General features: G+C 64.8%; 1 protein-coding gene across 1 annotated transcript; it reads left to right on the top strand.

Annotated features, from left to right (window-relative positions):
• Window positions 1-238: 238 nt before the first annotated feature.
• Window positions 239-7,067, top strand: CILP2 (cartilage intermediate layer protein 2). The gene is made up of 9 exons (XM_061345631.1): window positions 239-318; window positions 1,535-1,633; window positions 1,945-2,217; window positions 2,428-2,610; window positions 2,923-3,081; window positions 3,190-3,450; window positions 3,574-3,682; window positions 3,764-3,921; window positions 4,305-7,067. Exons 1-9 carry the CDS (start codon window positions 258-260, stop codon window positions 6,692-6,694), a joined length of 3,693 nt encoding a protein of 1,230 aa, XP_061201615.1. The 5' UTR covers window positions 239-257; the 3' UTR covers window positions 6,695-7,067.
• Window positions 7,068-11,299: the final 4,232 nt, after the last annotated feature.

The following is an 11,299-nucleotide window of genomic DNA, read 5'->3' as shown; positions in this document are numbered from 1 at the left end:
AGCCGCGTTTTTCCCTTCCCTCCCCTCCGCATTCCCCAGTGCATCCAATTTTAGCAGCTTCGCAGAAAACAAATCCCGGAGCTCCGCGGGCTGCGGCCGCTGCTCCCCGCTGCCCTCTGACACCGGGCCAGGGCCCCCGCGCCAGCAGCCGCCTGCCGCTGTCTGACGGCGCGCCGGGGAAAGGCCTCACTCATATATAGACCCGCGGGGCCGCCGCGCTCCCAGTTGCCGGCGGAGCTGCCGCGGCGCTGGTGGCCATGGGGAAGCTGGTGCTGGCCCTGCTGGCTCTCACCGCCCTGCACGGTGCTGGTGCGTCAGGTAAGGGCCGGGGCTGCCGTCTGCCCGTCGGAATCCCGTCCAGGCATCCTCATCCTCCCAGGGGCTGGCGGTGGTGATGCGGGGCAGGAGCGCTCTCCAGATGTGTGCTGGGGCCAGAGGCGAGCCAGGGTCATGGCCACAGCTGCGGGGAGTCCCTTCGGAATCTGCTGGTGGGAGGATGCGTTGGTGAGGCGCGGGGCAGCTTTACCCTCCCCAGGACCATGTCACCAGAGGGATGGGGACATGCCCTGTGCCATGCCACCGAAGGGATGGGGACATGCCCTGTGCCATGTCACCAAAGGGATGGGGACATGCCCTGTGCCATGCCACCAAAGGGATGGGGACATGCCCTGTGCCATGCCACCAAAGGGATGGGGACATGCCCTGTGCCATGCCACCGAAGGGATGGGGACATGCCCTGTGCCATGCCACCGAAGGGATGGGGACATGCCCTGTGCCATGCCACTGAAGGGATGGGGACATGCCCTGTGCCATGCCACCAAAGGGATGGGGACATGCCCTGTGCCATGCCACCAAAGGGATGGGGACATGCCCTGTGCCATGCCACCAAAGGGATGGGGACATGCCCTGTGCCATGCCACCAAAGGGATGGGGACATGCGCTGTGCCATGTCACCAGAGGGATGGGAACATGCACTGTGCCATGCCACCAAAGGGATGGGGACATGCGCTGTGCCATGTCACCAAAGGGATGGGGACATGCCCTGTGCCATGCCACCAAAGGGATGGGGACATGCACTGTGCCATGTCACCAAAGGGATGGGGACATGCCCTGTGCCATGTCACCAAAGCGATGGGGACATGCCCTGTGCCATGCCACCGAAGGGATGGGGACATGCATTGTCCCGTGTCCCCATCAGTCCTGCCTGCTCTGGCACCATATGGCTGAGCAGCATCAGGACTCGCTGGTGCCTCTGCCACCACCTGCTCCACAGGGCTTTTGCTGCCTGGTGCTGAGGCTCCAAAGCCCCATGGGGTCCCTCAAGCTGCCAAGGGCTGTGTGAGACTGGAATGTCCCTGGTCTGGGGGCAAAATCCATCCAGCTGCAGGTGGGGGGGGACAGGGTGAAGCCTCCACTGCTGCTGTGGGATGGTGCCCACTGCATGCCCAGGGTGCAAAGGACCGGCTGGGCACCACTGGATGCCCTGGGGAGAGGGTGCCCCAGCGCTGGGTGCTCCCACCCTGGCCTTCCCCAGAGCCCCTGGAGAACGACTCAGAGCCAGGGAAGAGCAGCACCGCGGGGAAACCCTGGAAAGCAGCGCCCAGCCTGGCAGAGCTCGACCTGGACACAGCAGGTACGGCCGTCCCTGAGCCCCCACCGGGAGCCTGCAACTGGGACACCCCAAAGGGGCTGCATGTGTGATGCCCACCGTGCCAGCCTGGAGATGCTATCCCCCCCCATGGTACCCTCACAGCAGGGATGTGGAGCCAACCCAGTTATCCCCAGGGCTTCCCCACCACATCTCTGAATGCTTTCATCCATTCATCATTTGCCCATGCAGTCCTCGATGTCCCCAAGCTGTCCCCAGCCCTGGTAGCACCCCAAGGTGCTTAGGGATGAGGGTGCTGCTCCCCATCCACATGCTCAGGACTTGCTCCATCCCAGGCAGAGGAGCTGAGTGGACGTCGTGGTTCAACATTGACCACCCTGGGGGGGACGGGGACCACGAGAGCCTGGAGGCCATTCGCTTCTACTACCGGGGCCGCGTCTGCGAGCGGCCGGTGGCCATCCAGGCCCGCACCACTGAGTGGGAGCTGCCCGAGGACGTGGGCGAGGTGGTGCACGTGAGCCCCAAGAAGGGCTTTCGTTGCATCAACAAGGAGCAGCCGCCGGGCAAGACCTGCTCCAACTACCACATCCGCTTCCTCTGCCCGCTGGGTGAGTGCTTGGCCCTGTTGTGTCCCACTTTGCCCCTCCCCAGGCCCCACTGACATGTTCTGTGGGGCTCCATACCCATTGCTCATCAACCTGTTGTGCTGCATCGGGTGCTGCTGGAGCCCCCCTCCAGCTCCATCAATCATCCCTGGGATGCATGGCACTGGGCTCTGTGAGTGGTGGGCGCTCTGTTAACACCTCTGCCACTCCCAGAGCACATCTACTGGTCACACTGGTCCTCCTGGAGCCCCTGCTCACGCAGCGCCTGCGGCACCAGCGGCACCCAGACCCGCACCCGCCGCTGCGTCAATGCCCGGCTGGCGGCTGTGCTCAAGGAGATCAAGTGCAAGGGCAAAGCCATGGAGCGACGGACATGCAGTGCCAGCCCCTGCCCAGGTAGGGACCCAGCACCCCGGTGCCACCCACATCGTGCTGGGTGTCTCCAGCTCCTCTCCTGGTCCGTGCATCATGAAGCAGTCCCTTGGCATGGCAGCCCCCTGGGCAAAGCCACTGCTGCCTCCTCCTCAGCTTCACTGCAGTAACAGAGGCGGTGCTGGTACAAACAGCTGGGTGGGGGCACACTGGGGTGAGCTGGGAATTGCCGGGATGGAGCCTTCCCACTTGGGGACATCCCCGTGTCCCCATGATGCAGGAGCACCCCCGGCTGGGGAATGTGGTGCCCAATGCCCACCGGTGTCTGCCCCACAGAGCCGGCATGGACAGAGTGGGGCTCCTGGGGTCCCTGTTCCCGCAGCTGCGGCAGTGCTGGGAAGCGCGTCCGGCGCAGGAGCTGCAAGACAGCCAAGAAGGTGCCGTGCAGCGGCCGCCCCACTGAGGTGCAGAAATGTCCCCCCTCGCCCTGCCCAGGTACCTGCCCACAGGGACACGGGGACCCCATCCCTGGTGGTGCCCCCCAACCCATGCAGCCCCACCACTGGCCATGGCCACGGGGCTGAGCACCGTGCCACCCCGCAGCCTGCCCTGAGCACACACTGCAGGGCACCGTCTTCTCTGCCTCTGGTTTGGCACTGCCGGATGCCCGCATCTACTTGGAGGGGCGCCCACCGGTGCTGCTGGCCCATAGCGATGCCCACGGGCGCTTCACCGCCACGGGGCTGTGCCAAGGCACCGCTGCCAACATCAGTGCCCACCGGCATGGCTTCGCCCCGGCGCGGGCACCCATCGTCTCCAATGGCTCTGACGTGGCGGTAGCACACGTGAGGATGCAGAGGTTGGGTGAGCATCGAGGTGTGGGGATGAGGACCTGCCCGTGCACCCCTTGAGGAACCCCCCCCAAGGGTGCATGGTGAGGGTGCATGGTGAAGGGGGAGCACCCTCTGCCACCTTTCTCCCCTACAGAGAAGCCCTACATGGTGCTGCACCCCAAGACGAAAGTGCGGGTGGCTGGGCAGGAGGTGGCTTTCTGCTGCAAAGCCTCAGGCACCCCCATGCCAAAGAAATACTACTGGTGAGCTGGGTCTGGGACTGGGAATGGTGGGAAAAAGCAGCCGTGGCTGAGTCCCAGCTGAGCCCATCCCCATGCCCACAGGTACCACAATGGGACACTGCTGGAGAGGAAGGTGCACCGGTACGGCAGCCGCCTGGTGCTGCGGGGACTGGCACCAGAGCAGGCTGGCTCCTACCACTGCAAGGCCAGCACTGAGGCAGGTGCCATCAGATCGGCACTGGCAGAGCTCACTGTGCTGGGTGAGAATGGGATGGGGCTGCAGCATCGCCTTGGGATGGGGCTGCAGCATCGCCTTGGGATGGGGCTGCAGCATCGCCTTGGGATGGGGCTGCAGCATCGCCTTGGGATGGGGCTGCAGCATCGCCTTGGGATGGGGCTGCAGCATCGCCTTGGGATGGGGCTGCATCAGTGCCCCAAAATGGGGCAGCAGTAGCATTGCCTCAGGATGGGGCTGCAGCATCACCCTGGGATGGGGCTGCAGCATCACCCCGGGATGGGGCTGCATCAGTGCCCCAAGATGGGGCAGCAGTAGCATTGCCTCAGGATGGGGCTGCAGCATCACCCTGGGATGGGGCATGTGGTGGGGATGGTCACCCTAACCCCATCCCTGCTGTGCCCCCAGCCCAGGGCCAGCAGAGCTGCAAGGCAGAGCCGGAGCCGAGCCTGGTGGAGCTGCCCAGCGAGTGCCCACAGGATGCCACCGGCTCCCGCTACTACAACGTGGGCCATTGCCCGCCCGCCCCATGCGCCAGCAGCCCCGGTGAGGCGGTGGCGTGCGGGGAGGACACGGGGCGCTGCTGCGGCGTGCGCAGGATGGAGATGCGGGAGATCCCCTGCGCCGGCTCCCTGTTGCCCATCAAGGTGGTGGCCGAGTGCGGCTGCGGTCCCTGTGCCCAGCCCCGCATCCTGGTGCAGGGCCGGGTGACGGCAGCCGACACCGGCGAGCCCCTGCGCTTCGGGCAGATCTTCCTGGGCAGGAGGAAGGTCGGCTTCACCGGGTACAAGGGCTCCTTCACCATCGAGGTGCCACCGGACACACAGCGCTTGGTGGCTCGCTTTGTGGACCGGCAGCAGAGGTTTGTGGATGCCGTCAAGGTGCTGCCCTTCAACCGCCGCGGTGGCGCCGTCTACCAGGAGGTGAAGATGCTGCGGAAGAAGGAGCCGGTGGCTCTGGATGGCAGCCAGAGCAACGCCATCCCGCTGGGGGAGGCGAGCGGCCAGGAGCCCATTGGGGAGCTTGTCCTTCCTGCTGGTGTCTTCCTCCGTCCCTCCGGGGAGGTCTTCAAGGGCATGGTCAAGGCCAGTGTCACCTTCCTGGACCCCAGGGACATGGCAACAGCCAGCGCCGCCTCCAGCGACCTCAGCTTTGCCAACGCCGAGGGGGAGATCCTTCCCCTGAGGACCTATGGAATGTTTGCTGTGGATTTTCGGGAAGGGGAGAGCGGCGCGGTGCTGCAGACGGGGCCGGTGGAGGTGCGCATGGACGCGGGGCAGGTCTGGATGCCAGAGCACCTGCAGAAGATGAAGCTGTGGTCCTTGAACCCCGAAACTGGCTTATGGGAGGAGGAGGGGATCCTCCGGCAGGCCGGGGGGGGGCGAGGGAAGAGGGAGGAGAGGACATTCCTGGTGGGGAACCTGGAGATCCGGGAGCGGCGTCTCTTCAACCTGGACGTGCCGGAGGACCGCCGCTGCTTTGTTAAGGTGCGGGCTTACAGCAATGAGAAGTTCAACCCCTATGAGCAGCTGGAAGGGGTAGTCATCAGCCTCATCAACCTGGAGCCCCAGCCCGGCTACCCCGCCAACCCCCGGGCATGGGGCCGCTTCGACAGCGTGGTGACGGGTCCCAACGGCGCCTGCCTGCCCGCCTTCTGCGATGCCCAGCGCCCCGATGCCTACTCAGCCTATGTCACCGCCACGCTGGGTGGGGAGGAGCTGGAAGCCGTGGCCTCCAGCCCCAAGCTCAACCCCAACGCTGTTGGGGTGTCCCAACCCTATCTGGGCAAGCTGGACTACCGCCGCTTGGACCACGATGACCCCAACTTGAAGAAGACAGCTTTCCAAATCAACGTGGCCAAGCCTGACCCCAACAACGTTGATGAGACCAACGGTCCCATCTACCCTTACCGCAGCCTGGAAGAGTGCGAGGAGGCGCCGGTCAGTGCCAACCACCTCCGCTTCTACCGCGTGGAGGTGGACAAGTACGAGTACAACGTGGTGCCTTTCAAGGAGAGCGACCTGACCTCCTGGACCAGCGACTACCTCTCATGGTGGCCCAACCCACAGGAGTTCAGGGCTTGCTTCATCAAGGTGCAGATTGAGGGGCCGCAGGAGTACATGGTGAGGTCCCGTAACGTGGGGGGCAGCCACCCTCGCACCCGGGGGCAGCTCTATGGGCTGCGGGACACCCGCAGCGTGCGGGACTTGCTGCTGGAGAACACCTCAGGCGCCTGCGTGGAGTTCAAGTGCAGCGGGATGCTCTTCGACCAGAGCCTGGTGGACCGCACCTTGGTCTCCATCATCCCCCAGGGCAGCTGCCGCCGCACGGGCATCAACAGCCTCCTCCGCGAGTACCTGAGCCGCCACCCGCCCGTGGCAGAGAACAACCACACGGCCGCCTTCACCATGCTGGCACCGGTCGACCCGCTGGGCCACAACTACGGCATCTACACGGTGACGGACCAGAACCCGCGCCTGGCCAAGGAGATCGCCATCGGCCGCTGCTTTGACGGCACCTCCGATGGCTTCTCGCGGGAGATGAAGGCGGACGCGGGCACGGCCGTGACCTTCACCTGCCAGGAGCGGCCGCCGGGGCGGGAGAGCTTCTTCCAGCGCCTGCTGACGGCCCCGGCTGAGGCTCTGGCCGAGATCCGGCGGGAGATGGGCACTGGGATGCGCCAGGCTCCCCCCGATGTGATGGACTTCGCCTCCGGCGCCCGAGCCCCCGGCCCCACGGCCGCTCGCCGGACCCCCAGCAGCCCGCGGAGGACGGGCCGCAGCCGGGGACAGGTGTGAGCCCCGCGGTCGCCCCGTGGCCCCTCCCCGGCTCCGCTCTGCCCTCCCTTTCCCATCGCTTTCACCCGCATCATTTAAAGCAGCCGAGGGGACACACACGGGACACCTGGAGCGGGACCCTCCCGCCGTGCCCATGCCCTCAGCCCCAGCCCCGTGCGGGGCAGCTCATGGTGCTCAGCCCCAGGGACCACGGTGCTGGTTGGTGCCGGCAGCGGCGCCACGGCCCCACGGGCTTATTCAAATAAAGAAGAATAAAAGAGGGGGTGGAAGCCAATAGGGGAAGGGGCCGGGATGGGAAGGGAAGGGACGGGGTCCCCTGCCTGGTGCTTTGCCCCATGCCCAGTGCTGGGCTCCCCTGTGCCGGGGATGCCACTAGCCGAGGGTGCTAGGAACTGGGAGCACCCTGCCAGCGCCACCCCATAAGGAAACGTGGGGCTTCTTCTGGGGGAAGACCCCGAGGATGTGGGTAAAAAGCCCTCCCTGCTCTCTCTGCCCCGCACCGTGTGCTGTGGCTCTCCGGTGGCATGGAGCGTGCTGGGGACACCAGGCTTGGTCCCTGCGATGTTCACGCATCCCCCGGCAGTGCCTCATCCTGCACCCATCCTGCTGCCACCATCCTGGCTAGTTTTGCCCTCGGGGAGTGTTTTTGCCCTTCCAACTGCCGTTATCCCAGGCAAAAAGCAGGCATGAAAGCGATCGTTGTAACCCGGCACCAGGGAGCGGGCAGGAGGCTGGGGCAGGATGCGGCCCCGCGGCGGTGCTGGCGTGCACCGAGGAGATGTACATTATTTATTATGAAATATAGAGTTATGTGTGCACCCGCCCGGCTGCTGGGGGTGCCCGGACCCGCCTCTGTGTGTGTGTGACCCCAAAACCCCCTGCCCATCGCCTCCCGCCTCCACGGTAGCACCGTCCCAGCGGCTCCTGTTTGCCTTGGGCCAGGCTCAAGGCTTGGCGGCAGCACGGGGGGGAACGAGGCCAGGTCCCTGCAGCCGTGGGACGTGGCAGCTCGGGGGGGGGTGGGCTCCATCCAGCCCGGTAGCCCTCCCCTCCTGGTCCAGGGATGCGCTGAGCACCCACTGGGTGACCCCAGCCAGGGCGAGGGGCAGGGGTCTGCCTGTCTGACATCAGCCCATCCATGCACCCTGGCTTGTGGTCCTGGGTGGGTTTTCCAGCCCCCATTCCACACGTGGATCCCAGCGGATGCAGTAATGGAACAAGCTGAGTTTATGGAGCCAACCCCCCCCCATTCCAGCTCCTGGGACAACGTTTCCCTTTTACAACATGCTTTGGCTGCACCACGGCATTTTTTCACCCTTATACTGGATGCGGCCGCTCACGAGATCAAAGGGGACAACGGGAAGGGGTTCAGGGGGTGTTTGCCAAAGCAGTCACCAAATCCCAGCCCCTGTGCCCGTCCCGTCTGGATGGGAACACACCGGACACTGGGACCCCATCGTGAGGGTCTGACCCCCACAGAACAGGGGTGCTGGGGCTGCCTGTCCCTGGGTGCTGCCTGTCCCTGGGTGCTGCCTGTCCCTGGGTGCTGCCTGTCCTTGGGTGCTGCCTGTCCCTGGGTGCTGCCTGTCCCTGGGTGCTGCCTATCCCTGGGTGCTGCCCGTCCTTGTGCTGCCTGTCCCTGGGTGCTGCCTGTCCTTGGGTGCTGCCTGTCCTTGGTTCTGACTGTCCCTGGGTGCTGCCTGTCCCTGGGTGCTGCTTGTCCTTGGGTGCTGCCCATCCCTGGGTGCTGCCTGTCCCTGGCTGCTGCCTGTCCTTGGGTGCTGCCTATCCCTGGGTGCTGCCTGTCCTTGTGCTGCCTGTCCCTGGGTGCTGCCTGTCCTTGTGCTGCCTGTCCCTGGGTGCTGCCTGTCCCTGGGTGCTGCCTGTCCTGGGTGCTGCCTGTCCCTGGGTGCTGCCTGTCCTTGGGTGCTGCCTGTCCCTGGGTGCTGCCTGTCCCTGGGTGCTGCCTGTCCTTGGGTGCTGCCTGTCCCTGGGTGCTGCCTGTCCTTGGTGCTGCCTGTCCCTGGGTGCTGCCTGTCCCTGGGTGCTGCCTGTCCTTGTGCTGCCTGTCCCTGGGTGCTGCCTGTCCTTGTGCTGCCTGTCCCTTGGTGCTGCCTGTCCCTGGGTGCTGCCTGTCCCTGGGTGCTGCCTGTCCTTGTGCTGCCTGTCCCTGGGTGCTGCCTGTCCTTGTGCTGCCTGTCCTTGTGCTGCCTGTCCCTGGGTGCTGCCTGTCATTGGTGCTGCCTGTCCTTGTGCTGCCTCTCCCTGGGTGCTGCCTGTCCCTGGGTGCTGCCTGTCCTTGGGTGCTGCCTGTCCCTGGGTGCTGCCTGTCCTTGTGCTGCCCGTCCTTGTGCTGCCTGTCCCTGGGTGCTGCCTGTCCTTGGGTGCTGCCTGTCCCTGGGTGCTGCCTGTCCCTGGGTGCTGCCTGTCCTTGGTTCTGACTGTCCCTGGGTGCTGCCTATCCCTAGGTGCTGCCTGTGCTTGTGCTGCCTGTGCTTGTGCTGCCTGTCCCTGGGTACTGGGTGCCACGGACCCCCTGCAGGGTAAGCCCGGTGGGTGCTGCCCCGTGGCCATGTGCTGTGGCCCGGAGGCAGTGCCAGCGGGCAGGATTGTTTTCCACCATCTGGTTGGCTCGGTGGGATGCAGCTGCACAGGCAGGGCGGGTGGAAGCGGCTCCTGCTGCTATTTATGGCATCGGGGAGAAAACTGGGGTGAAGAAAGACAAAAAGCATCCACACAAAGGGGCTGGTCAGACCCCCCTGTTTGCAGCCCCTTACGCTCACAGCTGCTCCCTGCTCCAGCTCACTGGATCCCATCCCAGTGACACAGAGCCAAGGGGGTGGCCAGGGGCTCCCGGCAGTTCTATAGACCCAGAGAAGGAGCCAGGGGCACACAGGCAGGGATGTGCCAGGGTTGCGGGAGGTCCATGCTGGGTGTCCAGCCCAGCCCAGCATTCCCGAGGGCTGGAAACCCGCCCAAGGTCAGGGGATGGGCTGGGGGCTGCAGCCAAACCCCTTCTGCTGCTCCCCCATTTGGTGTGGGTCCAGCTCGGGGGCTGAACCTGTGGTCCCCATCCCGGGGGTCCTGCACCCTCCAGCCCCAGGGACAAGGAGCTCCTCGGTCCTCACCCTGTCCCCCTACGCCCCCATCACTTTTCAGACCCACACCGTGTGCTGCGGAGCATCGCTGGGTACCAAAGTACACCCCTGGCCCCTCCTGGCTCCCAGGCGATGCTCGGCCCAGGCTGATTCCATGGCTGAGCTGCCCAGGCTGCAGCTGGGATGCTTTTGTCTCCCATTTTCCTAAACCAAAGCATGTGGCTTTGTGGGACCCGCAGCAGCTCCAGAACGGGGGTGCTCTGCAGGGGAGCCCAATGGAGGCCACACAGCAGACCCCCATCCTGCAGGATGGAGAACCCAGATGGGCTCCTGCAACACAACAGCTTGGGGTGGGGGGGGGGGGGGGCAAAGACCCCTTTTTGTGCCTTCTCAGCCCCTGAGCATGGGAGATGTTCCCATCTCAGCTCTGCAGTGGGCAGGTGAGAGGCTGGGGATGGAGTGAGGGCCCCCGAGGGTCCCCCATGACTTTGGGCAAGTGATGGGGTGAAGCGGGGCTCAGCCGCGGGGTCTGGGCTATGCAAGGTGTGGATGCAAAACCACTCAGCTCTGCTGGGTCCATCTGGCTCCAGCAATGCCTGGGTAGCAGAGACAGGGAAGGAAACAGCTCCTGGATGGCAGGACCTTGGGATGCAGGTGAAGGGGCATGGCGAGGACCAGTGTCCGTGCGGGATGTGTGTCCCTGTGGTGATGAGAAAGTCAGGGGCTCAGCTGCTTCTTGTTACCCCCGGGCCCCAGCCAAACGGGAATAACAAAGCAGCAGCTTCCATCCCACCCCGCCAGCAATTAGGGATGGCTGGAGCCCAACCTCGGTGTGCCGGAGCACCAGCACATCCAGCAGTGCTGCCAAGCCCCCACAATGGGGATGGAGGTGCTGTTTGCCCCCAACAGCATCCCCACCCTGGGATGCACCCCCCCCAAGCCCCACATTGAGCAGTGGGAGTGGGATGCTGCTGCCCTGTGCCCCACAGGCACGTCCTGGTGCTGGCCGGGAACAAAAGCTGGAAAGCACCTTGGGAAGCTGCTCGTGTTCTTTCTCCTTTTTATTTTTGTTTTAAATAATGGAAAATCTAATGACAGAGCCTAAATTGAAATAATAAAAGCCAGCAGCTGAAAAGCCAACCCGAAATAGGAGAGAAACCCACGTTTCAGGCTGAACGGGAACAGGCACAGGCAAGGGATGAAAGGGAAAAGCAGACGCTGCAACTGTCCAGGACCCTCCTCCCTGCCCCACCATGGGGTGTGGAGCATTGCTGTGGTGGGATCTGCCCCCCCTGCCCCCCACACTGTGTTCCCAGGGGTCCCCTCCCCCCTGGCTTCACTCCTTTGCTTCACACCACTCCCAGCACTGCTGCTCCAGGGGCCGCATCCTGCCCCGGGCTCCAGCCCCAGGGGGTGCGGAGGCACCTTCTCCATCCCCTGTCCTTAAGTGGAGCATCCCCAGGGATCCTGGACCAGAACACCCCTGGTGACCCCAGCCAGAGCATCC

The sequence above is a fragment of the Neopsephotus bourkii genome, unplaced genomic scaffold, assembly GCF_033783945.1.
Source record: "Neopsephotus bourkii isolate Nb327-2 ecotype Australia unplaced genomic scaffold, CSIRO-AGI_Nbou_v1 NB_2, whole genome shotgun sequence".
NCBI classification, from domain to species: Eukaryota; Metazoa; Chordata; class Aves; order Psittaciformes; family Psittacidae; genus Neopsephotus; species Neopsephotus bourkii.
This window is presented reverse-complemented; position numbering and strand designations above follow the sequence as displayed.